The sequence below is a fragment of the Aotus nancymaae genome, unplaced genomic scaffold, assembly GCF_030222135.1.
Source record: "Aotus nancymaae isolate 86718 unplaced genomic scaffold, 86718_ANA_hifiasm-v0.15.2.pri h1tg000015l_1, whole genome shotgun sequence".
Lineage (NCBI taxonomy): Eukaryota > Metazoa > Chordata > Mammalia > Primates > Aotidae > Aotus > Aotus nancymaae.
The window spans coordinates 11,344,626-11,368,942 of record NW_026988427.1 but is presented as its reverse complement, the minus strand read 5'-3'; the positions used below and the strand labels follow the sequence as shown (position 1 = coordinate 11,368,942).

The following is a 24,317-nucleotide window of genomic DNA, read 5'->3' as shown; positions in this document are numbered from 1 at the left end:
TTTTTAGCGGAGATGGGGTTTCACCTTATTGGCCAGGCTGGTCTCAAACTCCTTAGTTCAAGTGATCCACCTATCTCAGCCTCCCAAAGTGCTGGGATTACAGGCATGAGTCACCACACCCGGCCTGTGTTTCTTATTTGATAAAGTGTCTGGGTATTTTGTTCATTTTCTATTGAGTTATTTGGAGTTTTTACTGTTGAGTTTTGAAAGATCTTTATATATGCTGGATAGTAGTTGTCAGATATGTGGTTCGCAAATATTTTCTCCTATTCTGTAATTTATCTTTTTATCCTCTTACCTGGTTCTTTTGCAGAACAAAAATTTTAATTTTGCTGAGGTCCAGCTGATCAGTGTTTCCTTTTATGGATTGTGCTTTTGGTGTCAAATATAAGAATTTTGCCTATACTTAGATCATGAAGATTTTCTGCCATGTACTTCTAAAAGTGCTATAGTTTTACCTTTTTCATTTATGTTCATGACCTTTTTTGAGTTAATTTTTGTATTAGTTGTGAGGTTTATTTTTTTGCATATGAATGTTTACTTGCTCCATTATTTGTTGAAGCTGTCTTTCCTCTACTGAATTCTTTGGTACCTTTGTCAAAAGTCACTTGGCCATGTTTGTTGGGTTGTTTTGGGTTTTCTTTTTCATTCCATTGATTTGTGTTTCTGTTCCTCTCCCAATACCACACAGTGTTGATTGATACATACATATATATAGGCTTTAATGTTGGGTAGAGTGATTATTTCTTATCTTTTTTTTAATTTTTATCTATTATTCTTTTGTTTGTATGAATTTTAGAATAATCTTATCTATATCTACAAAAAGAATCTTGCTGAGATTTTGATAGGAATTGCAGTATACCTGTATATCAATTTTCTGTGCTTAGTCTTCCAATCTGTGAACATGATATGTCTATTTATTTAGCTCTTTTTTATTTGCTTCTATCAGTGTTTGTAGTTTTTATCATGTGAGTCCTCTACTTTTTTTTTTTTTTTTTGAGATGGAGTCTTACACACACTGTCTTCCAGCAGGTTGGAGTTCAGTGGCGTGATCTTGGCTCACTGCAACCTCTGTTTCCTGGGCTTAAGCTATTTTCCTGCCTCTGCCTCCCACGTATCTGGGATTACAGGTGTGCGCCACTATGTCCAGCTAATTTTTGTAGTTTTAGCATAAACAGGGTTTCAACATTTTGGCCAGGGTGGTCTCGAACTCCTGGTCTCAAGTGATCGCCCACCTCAGACTCCCAAAGTACTGGGATTACAGGCATGAGCCACCACACCTGGCCCATTTCCTGCGTTTGAATATTGGCTTGTCTAGCAAGGTTGGAGAGGTTTTCATGGGCAATATCCTGAAATGTGCTTTCCAAGTTACTTGTCTTCTCCCCACCTCTTTGAGTGATGCCAGTGAGTCATAGATTTTGTCTCATTACATAATACCATGTTTCTCAGGTTTTGTTCATTCATTTTTACTCTTTTTTCTTTATTTTTATCTTGACTGAGTTCAGAGAGCCAGTCTTTGAGCTCTGAGATTTTTTCTTCAGCTTGGTCTGTTTTATAGTTCAATTGCATTATGAATTCTTGTAGTATGTTTTTCAGCTTTATCAGTTTAGTTTGTTTCTAAAATGGCCATTTTGTCTATCAGCTCCTCTGTCATTTTACTGTAATCCTGAGATTCCTTGGATTGGGTTTCACCTTTCTGAATCTTGATGATCTTTGTTCCTATCCATGTTCTGAATTCTATTTCTGTCATTTCAGCCTGCTTAGGAGCCCTTGCTGGGAAACTAGCGCAGTCTTTTGGAGGAAGGAAGACACCCTGGGTTTTGGATTTGCCAGAGTTCTTGTGATGGTTCTTTCTCATTTGTGTGAGGTTATGTTTCATTAACTGTGGTGTAATTTGAGTACAGTCAGTTGACTTCTTTTCTGGATGTTTTCAGAGGGCCAGGGCTTTGTGCAGGGCCTTTATTTGTATCTGAATTCTGATCCTAGTTTCACAGAGGGGTATATTAGTAAAGTGTTCTTGGTGTTGAAGTTTGGGCTGTGGTCTGGTAGATGGCGCTTAAGTGTAATGGCCATTAGGTAGACTCTTACACAGCTATGTTGCTCCTCTGTATTTCCTCAAGATTGCAGCCATTCCTCTCAGTGCTCTGACAATATGGGCTCCTCTCCCACTCGAGTGCTGGCTTCACATCTCAGTTTGGCACTGCTGGGCTGCCCACCACAGCTCTGGGGTGATCTCGGTTTATGTTCCCTTCCTAGCTTGGAGGCAACAGGGGAAGGAACTTTGGTGGTGGTTGTGGCAGAGAGCCTTTCACTTGTCTATGGGGCTCTATAGAGATACAGAACCACTATCAGTCAGTGCCGTTGGCCCAGGGTGCAGTGGCTGCCCTGTGGCCAGAATGGGGAGGGAGGCCCTGCCTGGTGAGGAGCAGGAGGAGCTGGCAGGGGGAAGGGAGGTCACCAGGGAGACAAACTGGCTGCTGCTTATGGCAACTGCAGCTTGCTGGAGGTACAGCTAAAGTACTCAGGGTCTTTGGTCCTTCCCCAGTTCAAGTGTAGCGAGGGCAGTACCACTGTAGCGGCAGCCACAGAGGGACTTTGGATTGCCGTTGTCTGCTGCACCTCAGAACACAGAGCCACTGCTACTGGGAATCTTCAGCCAAGGGGTGAAGTGGCTACACTGCTGGCCTGAGGCAGGGGATCTGCTTGGTGAATAGTGGGGGTTTGGTGCTCACAGGGAGAAGAGACTGGGCTCCTGTCCACATGGTGACTATGGCATGCTGGAAGCGCAAGTGAAGGCTTCACTGTTTCTTCCCCAGACTGAGAGCAGCAGGTGTAGGACTGCTGCTGTGGTAGTGGCATAGGGGCTGTCATTTGCCTCTGAGAGCCCTTCCTCAGGGAAGCACAGAGCCACTACCAGTAGGAATGCTCAGCTAGGGGTGGGACAGCTCTTCACAGGGTCCCTGCCTGGTAAAGAGTTGGGGATGGAGGCTCACAAGGTAGAGAGACTGGGCTTGTCTCCATGTAGTACCTGTGGTGTACTAGAGGTTCCAGTGTAGCAACTGGGCCCTGTGTTCCTTCCCCAGCCCAAGAGTGGATAGTGTGGTACCATTTTAGCTATAATGGTGGAGGGGCTATGGGTTCTCTCTCAGATTTCCTCTTCAGAGAAATGTGCCACCTCCATCTGAAGTGTTCAGGTAGGCTTGATGGTTGTGCTGGAGTCCTAGGTCAGGAGGCTCTGGCCAGTAAGGAGAAGTGGAAATGGGGACCCATGTGGGAAACAGTCTGGCCACTTTTTGTGGGGCGGCTGTGCTCTGCTGGGGCTCTGCTCCAGTCGCTAATCACTGTGCACCCTCTGGAGCCTGAGCGCAACAGCAGTGAGGACTGTGGCAGAGCAAAAATGACAGCTTGCCCCTCCCTTTGGGAGCTCTGTCCTGGGGAAGTACAGAGCTGCTGCTGGCCTGAGAGCCTAGGCAGGGCTGATGTGGCCGTGCCAGGGCCCCAGGATGATGCATATTTTGGCATCCTGCATGTCCCTTAAGTTCTGTTCACTTTTTAAATATTTTCTTCTTTTTCTTCCTTAGACTCAAGTAATTTTAATTGTCTTATTTTAAAAAGTTTGCTGATTTTTGCTTAAACCTTTTGAATGTCTCTGGTGAAATTTTCATTTCAGTTATTATACTTTCAAAACCTAGAATTTCTTCTTGGTTTCGTTTTGTTTTCTTTTTATTGATACTTCCATTTGTTCGTCATTTTCATGACTCATTCATATTTTCCTTTAGCTCTCTGTGCATCTTTATGATAGTTGTCTTTGTGTAGTATGCCGCCATCTGGTCTTATTCATAGATGTTTTCTATTTATTTTGTTCCACTGACTGAACCATACCTTCCTTTTTTTTATTTTTTTGGAGCCAGAGTCTCACACTGTGACCCAGGCTGTAGTGCAGTGGCACAATCTTGGCTCACTGCAACCTCTGCCTCCCGGGTTCAAGCAATTCTTCCGTCTCAGCCTCCCGAGTAGCTGGGACTACAGGTGTGTGCCACCACGCCCAGCTAATTTTAGAGACAGGGTTTCACCATATTGGCCAGGCTGGTCTTGAACTCCTGACCTCATGATCCACCCGCCTCGTTCTCCCAAAGTGCTGGGATTATGGTGTGAGCCAGTGTAGCTGGCCTACTTTTTTTTTTTTTACTCCTTGTTGTTATTATTATTATTATTATTGTCTTACAGTGTTATAACTCTGGGGATCAGATTCTCCCACTTCCATAAGAATCGCTGGTTGTTGTTTTGGTTTTGTTTTCTTATTGTAGGGTGTCACTAGTCCAGGAATTAGCTAAGGTATATATAAACTGAAGATCTTCTCATATTTTTTTCTGAGCCTGCGTCTTCCCTGGCCTTGTGCAGTGACTTTCTACATTCCCCATGTGTGCATTTGCTTTACTTTTAGTTTGTTTTGCTTTTGAGATGGAGTCTCACTCTGTCACCCAGGCTGGAGTGCAGTGGCATCATCTCGGCTCACTGCAACCTCCGCCTCCCAGGTTCAAGTGATTCTTCTGTCTCAGCCTCCCAGGTAGCTGGGATTACAGGTGCCTGCCACCACACCTGGCTAATTTTTGTATTTTTAATAGAGTTGGGGTTTCCCCATGTTGGCCAGGCTTGGTCTCGAACTGCTGACCTCAAGGGATCTGCCTACCTCAGCCCCCTAAAGTGCTGGGATTACAGGCGTGAGCCACTGCGCCAAATATCCTTATCCTTAAATGTCTGATTCCCCAAAGCAGGAAAAGGAAGAAACAGAAGGGAAAAATAGTAGGCACTGTTCCTTAAATCCTCTGGAAGCACATCAGGTCAGTGGGGATTGCAAAAATGCCAGCCTGCATTTCTGTCTGCACCTCTGTGATTCACAGCAATAATTTGCAGTCTAAACCCAGGATCCCCATTATTTGGAGAGCAAGGTCTTTGTTGCCACTTTGGCCACCAAAGGCCACTCTAGGGAGGCCAGTATGGCTGCAAGCCCTGAGTTTAAGGGATTAGACATGGGTAGCTGCTACCAGCTGAAATCAATTCGCTTGACTGGCCAGGCCTTCCCCTAGGAGCTGCAAGCCTTCAAATAGTTTCCAGAGTTTCAAAATAGTTGTATGAGACAGATTCTGACAGCTCACTTGTCTAGGTGGATAGATAGAACCTTGCTGCTTCCTACTCTGCCATCTTCCCTGACATCCACTTTTTCTTTTACCTCACATTTATTTCACACTTGGCATTCTCTGTCTTCAAGTATGTATGTAGTATGTAGTATGCCACCATCTGGAGTTTTAAGGGGGAGGTGCTACCGATGTCTGTTGGTTGAGGTCTGCTGAAGGTGAGGTCTTGCATAAAAGTCACAGTTATGAAGTACTCTGAAAATAAATAAACAAACGTATATTTTGTCATTTGATAAATACTTAAATTTTCCACTTAGAAAGTTATTTTTTTTTTTTTTTTTTTTTTTGGGACGGAGTTTTGCTCTTGTCACCCAGGCTGGAGTGCAATAATGTGATCTTGGATCTGTCTGCCTCACAGGTTCAAGTGATTCTCCTGCCTCAGCCTCCCAAGTAGCTGGTGGGATTACAGGCATGCACCACCATACTCGCTAGTTTTGTATTTTTAGTAGAAATAGAGTTTCACCATGTTGGTCAGACTGGTCTCGAACTGCTGACCTCAAGTGATCACCTGCCTCAGCCTCCCAAAGTGCTGGTGTGAGCCACCACTCTGGCCGAAAGTTTGTTTTTAAAGGAAATATATTTTTAGGACCTTATCCTCTGTGTGCTGAATTTTTTTTTTTTTTATTTGACGGAGTCTCGCTCTGTTGCCTAGGCTGGAGTGCAGTGCAGTGGCGCCGTCTCGGCTCACTTCAGCCTCCGTCTCCCAGGTTCAAACTATTATTCTGCTTCAGCCTCCTGAGTAACTGGGTTTACAGACATGCACCACCACTCCCGGCTAACTTTTGTTTTTAGTAGAGATGGGGTTTCACCATGTTGACCAGGCTGGTCTCAAACTCCTGACCTCAGGTGATCCACCTGCCACGGCCTCCCAAAGTGCTAGGATTACAGGCAGAAGCCACTGCGCTCAGCCTGTGTGCTGATTTCTTTGCAGAAACCAGAGTTTTTAAATTGCAACTCTCTTACTAGGTATGGTCTATAAAGGGAAAAAGGTTAACCCATTCACTCCTGTTACAAGGAAAGACAGAAGGTAGAAGGAACCTTCATTTTTAGTATTGTTGTGGAAAAGTTTGAGCACATATAAAAATAGAATAATATAATGATTTCCCATTTATCGTCCAATTTCTTTTCTGTCTTGTCTCGTCCCTCCCCTCCCCTCCCCTCCCTTCCTTTCCCTTCCTCTCCCTTCCTCCTTTCCTCCCTTCCTTTCTCTCTCTTTCTCTCTCTCTCTTTCTCCCTTTATCCATCCTTCCTTCCTTTTCTTTTCCCTCACTCCCTCACTCTCTCCCTCCCTCCCTCCCTCTCCTTCCTTCCGTCCTTCCGTCCTTCTTTCTTTCTTTTTTTCTGTCTTGACAGGATCTCTCACTGTCACCCAGGCCGGATTGCAATTACATAATCATGGCACATTGTAGCCTCCTTGGCTCAAGTGATCCTCCTGCCTCAGCCTTTCGTGTAGCTAGGACTTCGGAGGAGTGCCACCATGCCCAGCTAAGTTAGTTAGTGAGTTTGTTTTAGAGACAGGATCTCACTATATTGCCCAGGCTGATCTCAAACTCCTGTGCTCAAGGGATCCTCTTGTCTTGGCCTCCCAAATTGCTGGGATTACCCAGCCCATCATCCAGTTTCAGCAGCTATCAATTCATGATCATTTTTGTATTCATCTATTCCAATGATTATCTACCAGGAGTGATTCTGTCATTTGTCAGTGTCTTGAAACATTTTTGCTTGTCACGTCCTGGAGGGAGGAGTTGTGAGGGGGAGGTGCTACTGATATCTGTAGGGTAGAGATAGCAAGTATGCTGCTAAATATTCCACAATACACAGGGAAGCCCACACTATCCACACAACTAAATCATCTAGCTTAAAATGTAATCTGAGGTTGAGAAATCCTATCTATATCCTGTCTCAATGCAGTGACGTTTTTATAATGTTAAGTTGTTACATCCAGGAATAGGAGAGGTGATTATTTCTTCAGATATACTTTAATGTCATCCATCATATATACTTTAATGTCATTTAAGACTGGTATAAAATTTCCCTCATATAGGCTTTTCATACAACTTGTATATTTACTACTCTGATCCCTTGTGTAAACGAAGGCTATTGATTTTAATGTGTCAATTTTATATCCAATTACTTCACTGAATGATTTTTATCATTCATTCTCTGCACTTTTTAATATTATATTGTGAGCAAATAGAGGTAGTTTTACTTTCTTTTAACTAATCTCTAATCGAATTATGTTATCTGATTGCATTGGTAAATTGTAGGGAAAGTAATGGATGTCTTTGTCTTGTTCTTGAGCATAGCAGAAATACCTCTAGTATATTTAATAAGATAGTAGCTTTAGGACAAAGGTCTATGTATTTTATCATGTTGAGGAAGTATCCCTCAGTTCATTTTTGCTTGAGTGTTTTTATTGTCAATGGTGCTGAATTTTGTTGAAGACTTTCTCAGCATCTCTAGTTGTATATTATTTCTTACTTATATGCATTTAATGTACTGTAATAAGTGCTATAATAAGGGGAGTGAGTTGTTAGGAAAAGGTACACAGAGGAGTTAACATTTGAACTGAATCTGAAGGATACAAAGGAGTTTGGAATGTAGGAAAAGGAAGGAAGACATTCAGAAGTATACATAATCACAGGAGTGGGGTAATTTATGAGCCCATCATAGGCTTTGGGTACCAGACTGTATTTCCTAAATTCATATGCCTCCTCCTTCTCTGATCCCTTCGCTCCATTCTCTTGGTCACTCCTAAAATGAGTTTGCTTTATTTTTTTGTTCACTTACCAGTTCAGCTGTCATCCATTGTTTTATGTAGTGTTTTTAAAAATTTTGTCCTCTTACTGTCTTTTAGTCATAAAGCAAACCCTTCTTGAGATATCATTAATCTTCCTTCTACACATTTAGTCTCAGCCAGTCACATGAATCATTGGCAGTTGCTTTCTTTTTTTGTTTTTCAGGATGTAAGAGCAATCCTAAAATGACAAAGACAACTCAAACTCAGGATTCATTTCAGGAGCTGATGAGGAAAAGACTGAAAAGGGATGAACCCTGGAACTTCATGTCAGAAAGACCCTGCATATATGAAGAGAAATTAAAGAAACAGCAAGACAAAAATGAAAATGTACAAATAATTTCAATTACCCATACAAAAATCCTCACTGTAGACAGAAGCCATAAAAATGTTGAATTTGGTCAAAACTTCTACTTAAAATCAGTGTTCATCAAGCAGCAGAGATTTGCTAGCGAGAAAACTCTGTCAAAATGTGAAATACAAAGAAATAGTTTCAAGCAGAATTCAAATTTACTTAACCAATCAAAAATCAAGACGGCAGAGAAACGCTATAAATGCAGCACATGTGAAAAAGCCTTCATTCACCATTCATCCCTTCGTAAACATCAGAAAAACCACACTGGAGAAAAATTATTTAAATGTAAAGAATGTTTAAAAGCCTTCAACCAAAGTTCTGCTCTTATTCAACATCAAAGAACTCATACAGGAGAGAAACCCTACTTATGTAAAGAATGTGGGAAAGCCTTCAGCCATAGTGCATCCCTTTGTAAGCATCTAAGAACGCATACCGTGGAGAAATGCTACAGATGTAAAGAATGTGGTAAATCCTTCAGCCGAAGGTCTGGCCTTTTTATACATCAAAAAATCCACGCTCGAGAAAATCCCCATAGATATAATCCAGGTAGGAAGCCATCCAGTTACAGCACATCCCTTTCTGGATGTCAGAAAGTTCATCTCAGAAAGAAGTCCTACTTATGTAATGAATGTGGCAACACCTTTAAGTCTAGCTCATCCCTTCGTTATCATCAGAGAATTCACACCGGAGAGAAACCTTTTAAATGTGGTGAATGTGGGAGAGCCTTCAGTCAAAGTGCCTCTCTTATTCAACATGAAAGAATTCACACTGGAGAAAAGCCCTATAGATGCAACGAATGTGGAAAAGGCTTCACTTCTATTTCACGACTTAATAGGCATCGAATAATTCATACTGGGGAGAAATTGTATAATTGTAATGAATGTGGTAAAGCCTTAAGTTCCCACTCGACGCTTATTATTCATGAGCGAATTCATACTGGAGAGAAACCATGTAAATGTAAAGTATGTGGAAAAGCCTTCAGACAGAGTTCAGCGCTCATTCAGCATCAGCGAATGCATACTGGAGAAAGACCCTATAAGTGTAACGAGTGTGGGAAAACATTCAGGTGTAACTCATCCCTTAGTAATCACCAGAGAATTCACACTGGAGAGAAACCATACCGATGCGAGGAATGTGGGATGTCTTTTGGCCAAAGTGCAGCTCTTACTCAACATCAGAGGATTCATACAGGAGAAAAACCCTTTAAATGTAATACGTGTGGGAAAACTTTTAGACAAAGCTCATCACTTATTGCACATCAAAGAATTCACACTGGAGAGAAACCCTATGAATGTCACGCCTGTGGAAAACTCTTTAGCCAGAGGTCATCCCTCACTAATCATTATAAAATTCACATTGAAGAGGACTCCTTAAAAGCTGATTTGCATGTGTGAAAGCCTTAAACCAAAACTCATCAGAGAATACATGCTTGAGAATGAAATAGAGAAAACTTAGTTCTCATCAGATACCAAGTTTAAAGAATAAACTTTAGCTCCGTAATACATATGGGGAAAGCTTTCACACTTGTCACCCACTTTAAAAAAATATCCCAAGACAATTCACTGTTGCAGACTTTGAAATTGGCCATTTGTAAGATAAAAGGTATGTTTTTAAAATCTCTTTATTAGCATTATATGCTATCTATGATATGCAAGAATGAGAAAACTCAGTGCTCAGGTGCTGGAGTTTTCATTAGAAAAACAACTATATAAGCTACTATTGCATAAAAATAAGCATATTTATTATACCAAACATTTTAATAGCAAACAGAATAATTGGATCTTAAAAATATATGCAATAGGCCAGGCACGGTGGCTCACGCCTGTCATCCCATCACTTTGGGAGGCTGAGGTGGGCGGATCACCTGAGGGTAGAAGTTCGAGACCAGTCTGGCCAACATGGTAAAAACCCCATCTCCATTAAAAATACAAAAATTAGCTGGGTGTGGTGGCACATGCCTGTAATCTCAGCTACTCAGGAGGCTGAGACAGAATCGCTTGAACCCAGGAGGCAGAGGTTTCAGTGAGCTGTGGTTGCGTCACTGCACTCCAGCTTGGGCAACAGAGCAAAACTCTCTCTCAGAAAAAAAAAATTACACACACACACACACACACACACACACACACACACACACACACACATGCATGCAACATACTCTTACCTGGCAGGGGAGGTACCATGATCACAAAGGTGGTTTTCTCAGAGCAAGGCTTATCCATTGTACTCCAGATGTGTTGACCCCTGTGATTTCCCCAAATGTGGGAAACTCAACTGCATAATCTGTGATAGTGGGGGGAAAATAATACTGTAAAATATTTTTCAGGCACCATGTGCAACTACAGCAAATACTGCAATAATTCATAAACATTTTTTGAATATTGCACATATATGTGTGTGTGTGTGTGTATATATATATATATATATGCAATATTAGAGCAAAGGACCAAATAAGAGATAAAAACTAACTGAACTACCTCTCAGTGTCTGGAATTTACCTTTTCCTGACCTAGTGTCAAACTGCGTGCATGGCTTTATTATGAAACCATACTTGCTATTCTCTGAACAGTAATGTTAGATAATTTAGGTTGAAGCATTTTGTTTGTTTAGGCAATCACTTCAAGGCTAAAGCTATTAATATTTTTTAGTTGGCTGCAGATGAAATTCTACCTGTTTAAAGAGCCTATCACCTGTGACAGTCTTCAAAATGTATCAGTTTATGAAATAAAAGATTGTTTTCCTCATGGGGTTTTCTAGTTTTTAAAAGTTTCAGACCACAAAGGAAATTTTTAAAAAATAATTGTAAATTTCAAAACTGATTTACTCAGTAATGTTTGTTTAAGCCTGAGTTTGGGCCAGATACTCTCCTGAGCTCTAGGAATTGCATAGACGAAAGAAACAGAACTTATCTTAAAGAAGTCATGAATTGTGTGGGTGGAGAAGAGATTAAAGGGAGTAAACAAATTATAATGTGTTAAAGGGGTTTTCACAGATAAATAGGTAAGCTGTGATGCTGTATTGCAGAATACAGATGGAGAGATATGCATGGGATGCAGAAATAAGGAAGGGAGAGTAACCAAGCGAACCAGGAGAGACCAGCGATAGTGTCCCAGAGACCACAAGGCCTGAGCCCAGTTTTGAAAGAATAATAGGTATTCTTCATAAAGTGAGATTCTAAATAGAGGGAACCACGTAGACAAAGATGTAGGTGGGCGGGTGATGACAGCATGTTACACTTGTAGAGAGTCTGTAGAAAGTAATGAAAAAAGATACTGAAGCTTGAGAAGGCAGTAGCTTAGGTAACAAAAGGTCTAACTTACCAAACTAAGGAATTTGACTTTTATTCTGAAATTTAGGGTACCAAGTAACGATTTTAAGTAATGGAAACTGTATTGCATCAATGTATGGAGGATGAAGTTAGGAGATTGAAGACAACTGAACAGACTGAAGCCTAGAATTCAACCTCCAATGATTGGTGAAGGAGGCTCTAAGCTCAAGCAAGGGTAGTCAGTGAAGAACATGTTGCAAATACTAATGTAGTAAGAATAGATAGGGCATAGTTTTTGCAGTCAAATAATTGGGGAAGGTGATTGACACACAGGGTAGATTAACTGCTAGGTTTCGTAGTTACCTGGATGGATGGTGGTGTAATACGCCTTGTAGGCAATGTAAACAGTTTGATTTTATACGTGTCAAACAATGTAAACAGTTTGATTTTATACGTGTCAAATTAGTCATCCAGGCCAGGCACGGTGGCTCATGCCTATAATCCCAGCACTTTGGGAGGCCAAGGTGGGTGGGTCACCTGAGGTCAGGAGCTCAAGACCAGCCTGATCAATATGGTGAAACCCCGTCTTTACTAAAAATACAAAAATTAGCCAGGCATGGGTGCATATAGTCCCAGCTACTCAGGAGGCTGAGACAGGAGAATTGCTTGAAGCTAGGTGGCAGAGGTTGCAGTGAGCCCAGATCATGCCACTGCACTTCAGCCTGGGCGACAGAGCAAGACTCTGTCTCAAAAAAAAAACTCATCCAAATCTAAAAGGGCAGTGTGAGCTGGATGGCTTAGAAGTAGTTACGATATAGTTAGTAGTGAAAAGCATGGCACATGTAAATTGGCCATGAGAATGTATAGATTAGAATGAGAAAGGGATCATGGATACAACCCAGGAAAACATCAGTATACAAGAAGTTGATGAAGCCATTGTGCAAAGATGAAAAGGAATGGCCCCTTATGTAGGAGAAAAGGCAGAAGAGTGATGTCACTGAGCCCAAGGGATAAATGCATCTCAGATGCAGTAGTGTCAGGTGCTATAAATCAAGTCATAAGAGTAAATTGATGAATAAGGAGATATTGGAGACTTTGGCAAGAGAAATTTCATTGAAGTAGAGGGCACAAGTAGGCTGTTAGAGTATTTCAGGTGTAATTGAAGGGAAGAATGACTTAGGGAGCATTTCTGTTGTAATGATTTAATGTATACACATGTTGAGAGTGGATTAAAGACAACATCGCTGGGAGGAACAAATTTTCTGAAAGACATTCGAGTCATAGCACAGGTGGAGGAATTAACCTAACTTCAGGTGGGGGAGAAGCCCACATAAAGATGGGAATACAGATAAGTTTGTTTGATTTGGAGGTGAAGGAATTTCTGCCTGCTGACTCATTTTCTGTAAGATAGGAGAAAGACTTCATTTTTTAAATTGTTGCTAAGAATAGCAATTTGGATATTTGGGTGCTTAATAATAATAACCTGGCTGGACGTGTGGTGGCTTATGCCTGTAATCCTAGCACTTGGGGAGGCCAAGGCAGGCAGATTGCCTGAGCTCAGGAGTTCAAGACCAGCCTGGGCAACACAATGAAACCGCTTCTCTACTGAAATAGTTAGCTGGGCATGGTGGCGCACACCTGTAGTCCCAGCTACTAGGGAGGCTGAGACAGGAGAATCGCTTGAACCCGGGAGGCAGAGGTTGCAGTGAGCCGAGATCACACCACTATACTACAGCCTGGGTAACAGAGCAAGACTACCTCTCCAAAAATAATAATAATAATCAAATTAATGATTTTCAGTCTTTCCCTGGAGATTTTTTGGGAAGTCAAGGCTCTTGAGTTTATTTCCTACCCTTGTTTCAATAAGAAAGCTCCATGTTTATCACTTTTATATATTTGATAGTTACTATTTTTTGTAATTATAAGGAAAAAATTTGCTGGTGAATTAAAGTTTGAAAAGTACTCAGGGAGGGAGAGAAAATGTTTTTTAAAAAGTGGTATATCTGAAGAGACTGGAAGTAAATGTTGGAGTTCAACAGGCATGTGGAGGTAGATGGAAAGGCATTCCAAATTGGGGAAAAGCGTGTGCAGTGGCAAAAGGTGGCACGATGTCTATCACTGCAGATACATAGGCAAGACTATATTATTGCAGATCGTATTTTAAAACTTCATTCCTGTTTGTTACTGGTATGTTAGTACAATTGGTTTCTGTATATTGACTTTGTGTCCAGCAACCTAACTAAATTCTCTTATTTCTAATAGCTCATTTGTAGATTCTTTTGATTATTCTGCATACACAATCATCTAAATAATTTCCATTCTATTTCTCTTTTCCAATCATAATACATTTTATTTATTTTTCTTACATTATAGCACTACATAGTATAGGCCAGTACAGTGTTGAATAGAAATGATAAGTGTTTCTCTATTTAATATTATGTTAGCTTTAACTTCTTCGCAGGCTGGGCATGGCGGCTCACACCTGTAATCCTAGCACTTTGGGAGGCCAAAGCAAGAGAATTGCTTGAGCCCAGGAGTTCGAGACCAGCCTGAGCAAAACAACAAAAACAAAATTAGCCAGGCATGGTGGTGCCCATCTGTAGTCCCAGCTACTTCGGAGGCTGAGGTAAGAGAATTGCTTGAGCTCAAGAGGTTAGGGCTGCAGTGAGCTGTGATCCCACCACTGCACTCCAGCTTGGGCAACAGAGCCAGATTCTGTCCCCACTCACCCCACTGCCAAAAAAATTGCGGATCCCTGTTATCAGAATAAGGACATCGCCTCATATTCCTAGTGTAATGTGAGTTTTCATCACAAAAGGGAGTAGTATTTTGTTACATCCATTTTCTGCATTGGTTGAAATGATCATTTTGTTTTTCTCTTCATTCTTTTAATAGATAATTGTCTGAATTTTGGTGTTACCTAGTGTTTCATTCCTGAAATTCTGCTTGGTCATGATATGTCATCATAAATGTGTGTGTGTGTGTGTGTGTGTGTGTGTATATGAGATGACATTTCTTCCTTAGTAAATAGAAGCCTGATGAAGTACCCGACGTTGTATTCTAAGAACTTAGAGCAAAAAGAAATTATCCAACTCTTAAGGACAGATGTAATAATACATGGAAATGACGTCTCTTGGAAGGCAAGGCCAAGAGTAACGGAGGAGCGAAAGGCTCAGAGGGAGAGTAAATCTAGCATCTGTAGGGACCTGTAGAGAGACTGGCCTTGCTGGTGTAGACGGCTCCTGGTAGCATAAAATAAAAATACTTGAAATGAAAGCTACAGTCTTTGAATGGTGTCTAAGACTAGGAGTTTGGATATGATGCTGGACATACTGATTCTCTGTATATTTCTGAGGAGCAAATGACCAATTTGAAGACTATTTTAGGAAGAATTATCTGATAGAGGAGATGACTCGATCATTTCTGGCTTGAGAAACTGAAGGACTGGTTCTTGAGAGTAGGACTTTGGGTGAGTCACTGAGAAGAGTTCTTAGTGAGAACTAAAAAGGTTATTTCTGTTCTTAGTGTCTGATACTGTTCTGGTATTTTGCCAAATACTACAGATGGTAAAATTCTTTTTTTATTTATTATTATTTTTTTCAGATGGAGTCTTGCTCTGTTGCCAGGCTAGAGTGCAGTGGTGCAGTCTTGGCTCACTGCAACCTCTGCCTCCCGGGTTCAAGCGATTCTCCTGCCTCGGCCTCCCGAGTAGCTGGGACTACAGGCGGGTGCCACCACGCCCAGCTAATTTTTGTATTTTTTAGTAGAGACAGCGTTTCACCTTGTTAGCTAGGATCATCTTGATCTCTTGATCTTGTGACCCACCCACCTCAGGCTCCCAAAGTACTGGGATTACAGGAATGAGCCACCACTTCTGGCCAAAATTCTTCATTAAAGCTGACATAGTTATGTTTTTCAGAATTAAGGTGCAATTAGTCTTTCAAAGTCAGAAGATATTTAGTATCATAGTTCAGTCTGTCCCAGACTATAAAGTCAGTTATTTCAGTAATATAATTTCTAAGATCTATTAAAAAAATGAAAAATTTTTTATTTTCAGATACAACTTTTTTTTTTTTGAGATGGAGTCTTGCTCTGTCACCCAGGCTGGAGTGCAGTGGCATGATCTTGGCTCACTGCAACTTCCACCTCCCGGGTTCAAGCGATTCTCCTGCCTCAGCCTCCTGAGTAGCTGTGATTATAGGTGCCTGCCACCGCATCTGGCTAATTTTGTATTTTAGTAGATACAGGGTTTCTCCATGTTGGTCAGGCTGGTCTCAAACTTTTGACCTCAGGTGATCTGCCCGCCTCAGCCTACCAAAGTGCTGGGATTACAGGCGGGAACTATCACACCCAGCCTTATTTTCAGATAGAACTTTCTGAGGTCACTGAACAGTCAGGAAACCTGTATGTTTTCCAGCCCCCATTCTGCTTCAAGTTACATAGTTTCTAGCCTTTTCAACTCTAGAAATTCCACAGTATTATTTAATATCTTGCATTATGGTTCTTACTGGTATATGGTATAGATCAACTCAAAATTTTAAATGTTCATCATAAGAATTTTTGTTTAGAGATTTCAAGATGAGTTGACCTGAGGATAAAAAGAACTATAAATAAATTTTACTATTTTCTTGTTGGTACATATTGTTCAATAAAATATTGGTATATATTGTTCAATAAATTAATTGTGCATTACAAATTAAATTTTCAACCTGAAAACCAGATTGTTCCAGGAAGATGGAATAGATGGATGTACCTTTCCTTATTTATCCCATACATCTGAAACCTTGTATATTATAAACAAACATAAGACTCTGGTGATTGATTTTTTTTTTTTTTTCTTCAAGACAGGGTCTTGTTCTCTTGCCCAGGCTGGAATGCAGTGATGTAATCATGGCTCACTGCAGTCTTGACCTCCAAGGCTCAACTGATCCTCCCATTCCAGCCTCCAAAATAGCTGGGACCACAGTCCTGTACATGCATCACCATACCTGGCTTTTTTTTTTTTTTTTTTGGTAGGGATGGCTCTCCCTATGTTTCCCAGGCTCAAACTCCTGGGCTCAGGTGATCCTTCCACCTTGGCTTCCAAAGTGCTAGGATGCAGATATGAGCCACCATGCCTGACCTGTGGTGATTCTTTTTGCCTCATATATCCCAGACTTGGAGCTGAAGAAGATGGAAACCCAGAAACACCAACAGAGACCCACCATAAAAGGAAGCCCTAAGAAAAGCCTACAGTCTCTACCCAAGGGACCAGCAATTGGGCAGTCTAGCAAGACAGAAAACTTGAGATGGCCACTCTACTTCAGTCACACAACCTGATAGAGCCGGTCCTATGACTATGCACATCCACAAAGCCAAGTGGGGAGTCTAGACTTACACCCTTAAAAGGATGTAAAGAAGGTTCATAAAACCCTGCTGGGTGGTGTCAGAGAATGCCAAGAGTTAGGTTATTCATCCACAGTGGCTGGTAATGAGCACCTACCCTATCCCAGCACTAATAGTGGGGACCATATGCAGAAAGAGCTTATTCCCCACACAGTAGGAAGAAGGCATCCTTCCCCATTTCTGCTAGGTTGGTGTAAGTGGAGGCCTAGTGCAGAGTAAGACCATTTCCCACTGCCCAGCGGTAATCAGACCAGGTTCTAACCCCACAGTGTTGTTGGAAGGTAAATAGGGAGCAGGAACGAGGCACACTGACAGCTCCCAGCCATAGTTTTATCAGTGTAGGCCTAGTGAGCTGCCAGAAATTTCACCCTCACAAGTAAAATGGAGACCCTTACATCGTGTGGTGTCTAGAGATGACAAGTGAGGAACCTGAACTTCTAGTCCACCTGGTCAATTAAGCATCAGAGTTTCATAACGTAATACCAAAATTGTTCAAGTTTCAAAAAGTCATGTCAAGAGCCAGGAAGAGGGCAGAGATGGTGGCTCACGCCTGTAATCCCAGCACTTTGGGAGGCTGAGGTGGGAGGATCACCAGGTCAGGAGATCAAGACCATCCTGGCCAACATGGTGAAATCTCATCTTAAAAAAAAAAAAAGCCAGGAAGATCACTTGAATGAAAAAAGACAATCAGTACACACTAGCAAGTTAATGATAGACATGTTACAATTATCTGACAAAAGATTTTAAAGTACCGTCATAAGTATGTTTCAATGAGCAATTATGAAAATATTTGAAATAAAGACTCAGCAAAGAAATGGAATGTTTCAGCAAAAAAGTGAGATGAAGAAAAAGTGGAAATTTTAGAACTAAAATACGGTAACCAAAAATTTAAAGACTCACTGTATAGGCACAAAAGCAGAACTGAGAGGACAGAGGAAAGTATCAGTGAACTTGAAAATATAATAGAATTTACTCAGTCTTAAATACAGAGAGAAAACAGACTGGAAAAAAAGAAGAGACTCAGGAAATCTGTAGAACTATAATAATAAATCTAACAATATAATCAGAGTTCAGGAGAGAGAGAAGAAAGAGTGGGCCTGGAAAGTCTTTGAAGTATTAATGACCGAAAAATCCCAGGTTTAATAAAAGATAAGAACCTATAGATACAAAAAGCTGAGCAAACCCCCTAAAGCATGAAACCAAAGAATCCACCCCAAAACACATCGCAGTTCAACTTTGGAAAACTAAAAGACAAAATCTGGAGGCTAGAGAGAAAACACACCTATAGGGATAAAAATCAAATGAAAACAGATTTTTTGTCAGAAACCACGGAGGCACAACATTTTTCAAGTCCTGAAAAGAATTTTTAACCCAGGGAAATGACATCGGCAGAATAGGAAGCCTTAGGCCCTTGTTCTCCCACAGAGCCATCAGCTAACACCAAAATACAAAACAAATTGCTTCTATAAGAATGCCAAACGCTATTTAAGAGGTTGTAGCACACCAGGTGAGTGCAAAGACGAGACATATCAACGTGGTAGAAAAATTTTGACATTTACCCACTCTAGCCACTCCCACTGCCTAGCATGGCAAGGTGTGATCAGGAAAAAAATCACTCAGCTCTCAGCTTCTCCCTCAGGAAGGAAGAAGAGTGGTTTTTCATGGGGCTTTCCAAGGATATGGTTTCTGTCTCATGAGACTCAGAAAACTGACTGGAATTAGTAGTTTGGATGCTAGATTGGGGGCTGTTGAGAACAAAGGTGAACACTGCAGTTTGTTACATCACCAGAGAGACTGTAAAACTGCAAACAGCAAGGGGAGCAAAGGTTACAATCTAAAGAAGCAGGCAAAGACCTCATAGGCACAAGCGCGGAGAAGTAGCATCCCCAGAAAAAGTTTGAGACAATTCCAGAATCTCTAGTTGTGCTAAATGATGGTGGTCTTCTTTTATACAAAGCCAATCCTTCAAGACTGCTGGAGGGGACTTTTTTCAAAGGGCCAATCTCAACAAAATATCACAAGGCTATAAAGAAAGAGTGAAAGCGTCCCCTTAAAAAAAAAAAAAAAAAACCTCCAAAAACCAACACTAAAGAAATGCAGATCTGAACAGGCATGGTGGCTCATGCCTATAATCTCAGCACTTTGGGAGGTCAAGGCAGGCAGATCACATGAGACCAGGAGTTTGAGACCAGCCTGGCCAACATGGTGAAACATCTCTACTAAAAATGCATAAATTAGCCAGGTGTAGTGGTGGGCACCTGTAGTACCAGCTACGTGGGAGGCTGAGGCAAGAGAATCCCTTGAACTTGGGAGGCAGAGGTTGCCTTGATCTAAGATCATGCCACTGCACTGCAGTCTAGATGACAGAGAGAGACTTGTCTCAAAAAATGCCAAAGGGCATTCTTTAAATTAAAAGGTAATATGAAACTATATGAAAATATGAAGAGCTGTGGTAAAGATAAATAGATACAGAATCCCTTAGTATTGTAATGTTGGAATGTAAACCATTTTTAAGCCTGAGGTAGAATTTAAAAGAAAAAAGCAAAGCTAGGCCAGACATGATGGCTGATGCCTGTAATCCCAACATTTTGGGAAGCTGAAGCAAGTGGATCACTTGAAGTCAGGAGTTCGAGACCAGCCTGACCAACATGGTGAAACCCCGTCTCTGCTAAAAATACAAAAATTAGCTGGGCATGGTGGTGGGTGCCTGTAATCCCAGCTACTCGGGTGAGGCATGAAAATCACTTGAATCTGGGAGGTGGAGGTTGGAGAGGTTCTTGGTTGAGGCAGGAGAATCACTTGAACCTGGGAGGTGGAGGTTGCAGTGAGCCAAGATTGCACGACTGCACTGCACTCCAGCCTGTACAACAGAGAGACTCCATCTCTTAATAATAATAATAATAAAAGAAAGCCGGGCATGGTGGCATGTGCCTGTAATCCTGCACTTTGGGAGGCTGAGATGGGAGGATCACTTGAGGTCAGGAGTTCCGATACCAGTCTGGGCAACATTAGGTAGATCCTGTCTCTAAAAAACATTAAAAAAAGAAAAAACTGATTGCTATACTTTTTTGGTAGATTAGCCCTTTTATCATTATGTAATTTTCCTCTCTCAATTTTCTTTTGTCTACAAAGTCCACATTATCCAATATTAATACAATAGTCCACTTCAGTGCCTTTGGTATTGAACTCATGGGATTCTGGGTTACCAGGGGCATTGTTCAATATCAAAAGAACATTCATGGGCAGTCCCTTCCTGGCAGGGTACTTCCTGATTTCATGGACAAAAGCATCAGTGGAACCAGTCCAGAAAAAGTTTCTCATTGTTCAGGCCTTTGGTTGTATGCTCAAGGACAGAAAGCTCATACTTCCTTTTCCCTCCAAGGCTTGGAGGTTAGCAGCATTACAGATAACAGCAGTTCTGATCATAAACCTGACTACATTTGCACAAAACAGTAGAGATACTATACCCTTTCCTGCCTTTGTTTATAACTCTCTGCTATGGTGAATTTGTCAGAACTCTTTGTGGTTCTGCCCATGTTTGCTTTATGTATTTCATTTATATATTTTTTGCAAAGACAGCATCTCACCATGTTGCACAGGCTCTCCTGGAACTTGGGGTCTCAAGTGATTACCCCCAACCTCGGCCTCCCGAGGTACTGGGATTACAGGCTCCAGCCACTGTACCCAGCCTGGCTTTTAGCTTTCTTACAGCTCTCTTGGATTTGGCATTCTTTCAGGTTTGCCAAGAAAATAACATCCCTCTGTTTCCAAGATTTAAAATGTTGTTGCTGGTGTATCCTTACTTGTTTTTCCTGACCTTGTGAATTAACAACTTTTCAAACAATTCCTTAAATCTGCTTTTAGTGGTACAGAGGAGGCAAAATATATTTTCCTTGCTCATCCTATGTTCATGGCTGAGGCCCCTAAGACAAAAGGCCGATTAACAAGAGAAAAGCATACAAGTTTCTTTAATGTAAGTTTACATGACACAGGAGCCTATATAAAGAAGTCCCAAAGAAACAGTTAAAGTTGTGTATTTTTATACTAAATATGGTGAAGAGCCATGGAGAAATATAAATGGACAAAGGATATGATCTAATGGTAATACAGTAGGGGAACTTAACAAGGCCTGTTCAGAGTTTTTTTCTGTGACTATGTGTCTTCAGCAATAAAGATGCTACTTTCTTCCAGATAGAGGGAGGGCAAATCTCACAGGAGAATCTTAACGACCTGCTTCAGGGGAAGGTCAGGAAATTCTTCCTAGGTACAACCTGCTTTGTGGGAGATGTGTGGAAAAATCCTTCTTGTTTCTGCTGTTTTCTCAAATGCTGAGGTGCCATATTTTGGTGGTGTGTCCTGACTACATAAATATGTATTGGGAGGGAAAAAAATTAGATGTGTTCCACCCAGTCTGCCTTCTTTTCTTCTTTACTGTATGCTTTAAAGGCTGCAAAATTTTCTCTAAATATTCCCTTTACCTAAATCTTTTCTAAAAGCTTTCTAGTCTTTTACAAAATGTCTAGCTTTATTGCATTGTCAAAGAATATGGTCTGTGTGATACCAATTCTTTGGAATTTGAGGCTACTTAACAGACTAGTATGAGGTCATTTTTTAAATAAATACATGCTCTTACATGTGTTTTCTTCAGTTTTGGGATGGAGTAGTCTACATATCTATTCATTAACATAAAACTAATTTTGATCTTCATATATTTCATATCGTTAGGGACCTTTTGTCAGCTTTTCTATCAATTACTGAGAAAGTAGGTTATAAATAACTCTGAGGCCTGGGTGGTGGCTCATGCTTATAATCCCAACATTTTGGGAGGCCAAGGCAGGAGGATTGCTTGAGCCCAGAAGTTAGAGACCAGCCTGGGCAACAGAGTAAGATCCCATCTGTACAAAAAAGGAAACAAAACTAAAAATAACTCCCTGCTGTGGTGAATTTGTCAGAACTCTTTGTGGTTCTGCCCATCTTTGCTTTATGTATTTTGTATCTTATTAAATACACAAAAGTTTATGAATGTTTTCTTTCCTGGTATATTAATGGTTTTTTTTTTGTTTGTTTGTTTTGTTTTTTTTGAGACAGACTTTTGCTCTTGTTGCCCAGGCTGGAGTGCAATGGCATGATCTTGGCTCAATGCAACCTCCGCCTCCTGGGTTCAAGCAATTCTCCTGCCTCAACCTCTTGAGTAGCTAGGATTATAGGCATGCACCACCACACCTGGCTTTTTTTTTTTTTTTTTTAAAGTCAGAATCTCTGTCTTGTTGCCCAGGCTGGAGTGCAGTGGCATGATCTCAGCTCACTCCAACTTCCACCTCCCAGGTTCAAGCGATACTCCTGCCTCAGCCTCCTGAGTAGGTGGGACTACAAGCACCCGCTACCACGCCAGGCTAATTTTTTGCATTTTTTAGTACAGAGGGGGTTTCACCATATTGACCAGGCTGTTCTTCAACTCCTGACCTCAGGTGATCCACCCTCCTCAGCCTCCTAAAGTGCTGGGATTACAGCGTGAGCCACTGTGCCCAGCCTAAATTAATTCTTTTATTATTATGTAATTACCTTCTCTACCTGTAGCAATATTTTTTGCCTTAAAGTTTGTTTGATCTAAATGTAGGTACATAAGCTTTCTATGTTTAATATTTGCTGGTTATATCTTTTTCCAACTTTGACTTTCAAGCTTTGTGTATCCTCATGTTTTATTAGAGAGCTAGATTTTTACAAATCTATTCTTACAGTATTTTTAATTCAAAAGCTCATTCTACATGTCTGTCTAGTGATTATTGATAGATTTTTGATTTATTGCTATCATCTTGTGTGCTATTTGTCCCAACTTTTCTGATTTTCTCTCCTCCACCCCAAACTCTCTCCTTACTTTTTGGAAATTGCACACTCTTACATTGTGGAGTTTTATGAAGGACCATTTCTCTACCAGAACAACTGTGATGACTATGCTCATGTTTTCCATGTTACACTTCTCTTGTGATCCTGGAGACAACTGGTTCAAGTCATTTGTCCTAGGGCAGCAGTAGATTTTTGCTCAGTTAATAATGTGTGGGGCTAGCTGGGTTACCTTAGATTGACTATATGAATAGGTAAGTTTTTCATATTTTTCAGCATTTTGAAATAGTTCAGACAGTTGTGAAAGAGAAAGTGCCAGATATTGAAGGCAGTAAAAACAGATTTTATTAAGTGGTATTGTAGTGGAGGAAAGCAGCTTCATTAAAGCTGAGCTCAACTCAATACAGCAAAACCAGCCTGGGATTTATAAAGCCAACAAGCACAGTGGGTGGAAAATGTCTAAGAGCAGACATCAGAGGTAGGGGGTTTCTCGCTAACAGCAGGCCAAGAACTTAAGACTTCAAGGTGGCAGATGAGAAATTCGGTCAGCTATTGAGGGTGGGATCGCTAGCAGGATTGTAGGGCCTCGCAGGCTCAGGACAACGCCTAGTTAAAAACAGGGCTTACAGGCCTAAAGTTTGGTTAAGGAGAGTGTCTTTCTTACAGTGAAAGAGGCAGAGGAAATTAGCAGCTACCTTTAGAAAACTAAGTATTACCATCTAAGCTGCTACATTGATGTGCACGTCTCCAAGTGCCAAAGTGGTAGATCCATTTGAAATTACCAGAACATCGGCCACACATTTAGCTGATGGAGAATTTGTCCACATTCTGAAGGGTCATAATTCTCAAACACTTCGAGCAGCACCTGACAGTGAGTGAGCTGGGGGACGGGGTGTGGCGGCGATTCCTGAGGGGCCCGCAACGCGTGCCGCGCTGTGCAACCTCATGTCTTCCTTACCCCTTGGCGAGGGGGACCTCTGGGTTCCGACCTTTCAGAGGACAGAGGCTTACCCAAGGCCGTCCCCTCTTCCCATGGGGTAGAGGTCGACATGCTCCAAAGGGGGACATCTAGCCCGGGTAAGGCGGCCACCTGGGAACCCCGCATCCCGCCTGGAAACCTGACGGCGTGCGCACCGCTGCCGCTGGTCACTGGCACAGCCTCGCCCCGTGGGCCCCCGCGCTTGCGCACTCCGACGGCCGGGGCCGTCCTGCGGCCCCGCAGCGTTGTGGGAAATGTAGTCTGGTGCTCCCGGCTACAGGCGCCCGGCGCGGCTGCGTCGGTCGCCGGCTGCTCCCGCTCCTGCTGGGAGAGGGTGAGTGCGGGGCCCGCGGCGGGGGCGCGCCAGCCGTGAGTCTCGTAGGCCACAGCTGAAGGAACTTAGGACTGCGGGGCGAGGCGGGCCGCGCAGGGCCGAGGGGCCGCCCGGCAGCGGATGGGCCGGGGGCGCGGCCTCGCTGTACCTGTGGAGCGCCGGGCCC

General features: G+C 41.9%; 2 protein-coding genes and 1 non-coding gene across 5 annotated transcripts in view; all 3 read left to right on the top strand.

Annotated features, from left to right (window-relative positions):
- The window catches only part of ZNF354B (zinc finger protein 354B), a 28,692-nt gene extending 12,066 nt beyond the window's left edge, over positions 1-16,626 (top strand). For 2 of the 3 annotated variants that reach the window (XM_012451529.3, XM_012451530.3), the window contains exon 5: positions 8,159-11,088. In XM_012451529.3, coding sequence (XP_012306952.2) covers positions 8,159-9,741 — 1,583 coding nt within the window. In that variant the 3' untranslated portion in view covers positions 9,742-11,088. Of the gene's footprint in view, positions 1-8,158; positions 11,089-14,073 lie in introns of those variants that run through there. The other variant, XR_010342881.1, reaches the window with a different exon arrangement.
- LOC135275183 (U1 spliceosomal RNA) lies at positions 10,501-10,669 on the top strand. The gene has a single exon (XR_010342885.1). It is a non-coding gene; the product is annotated as a U1 spliceosomal RNA (small nuclear RNA).
- A 7,506-nt stretch (positions 16,627-24,132) lies between the features above and the next one.
- Positions 24,133-24,317, top strand: part of ZFP2 (ZFP2 zinc finger protein) — a 31,797-nt gene continuing 31,612 nt past the window's right edge. The window contains exon 1 of the mRNA XM_064376643.1: positions 24,133-24,151. The gene's annotated coding sequence lies outside the window, so the exon portion shown is untranslated. The remainder of the gene's footprint in view (positions 24,152-24,317) is intronic.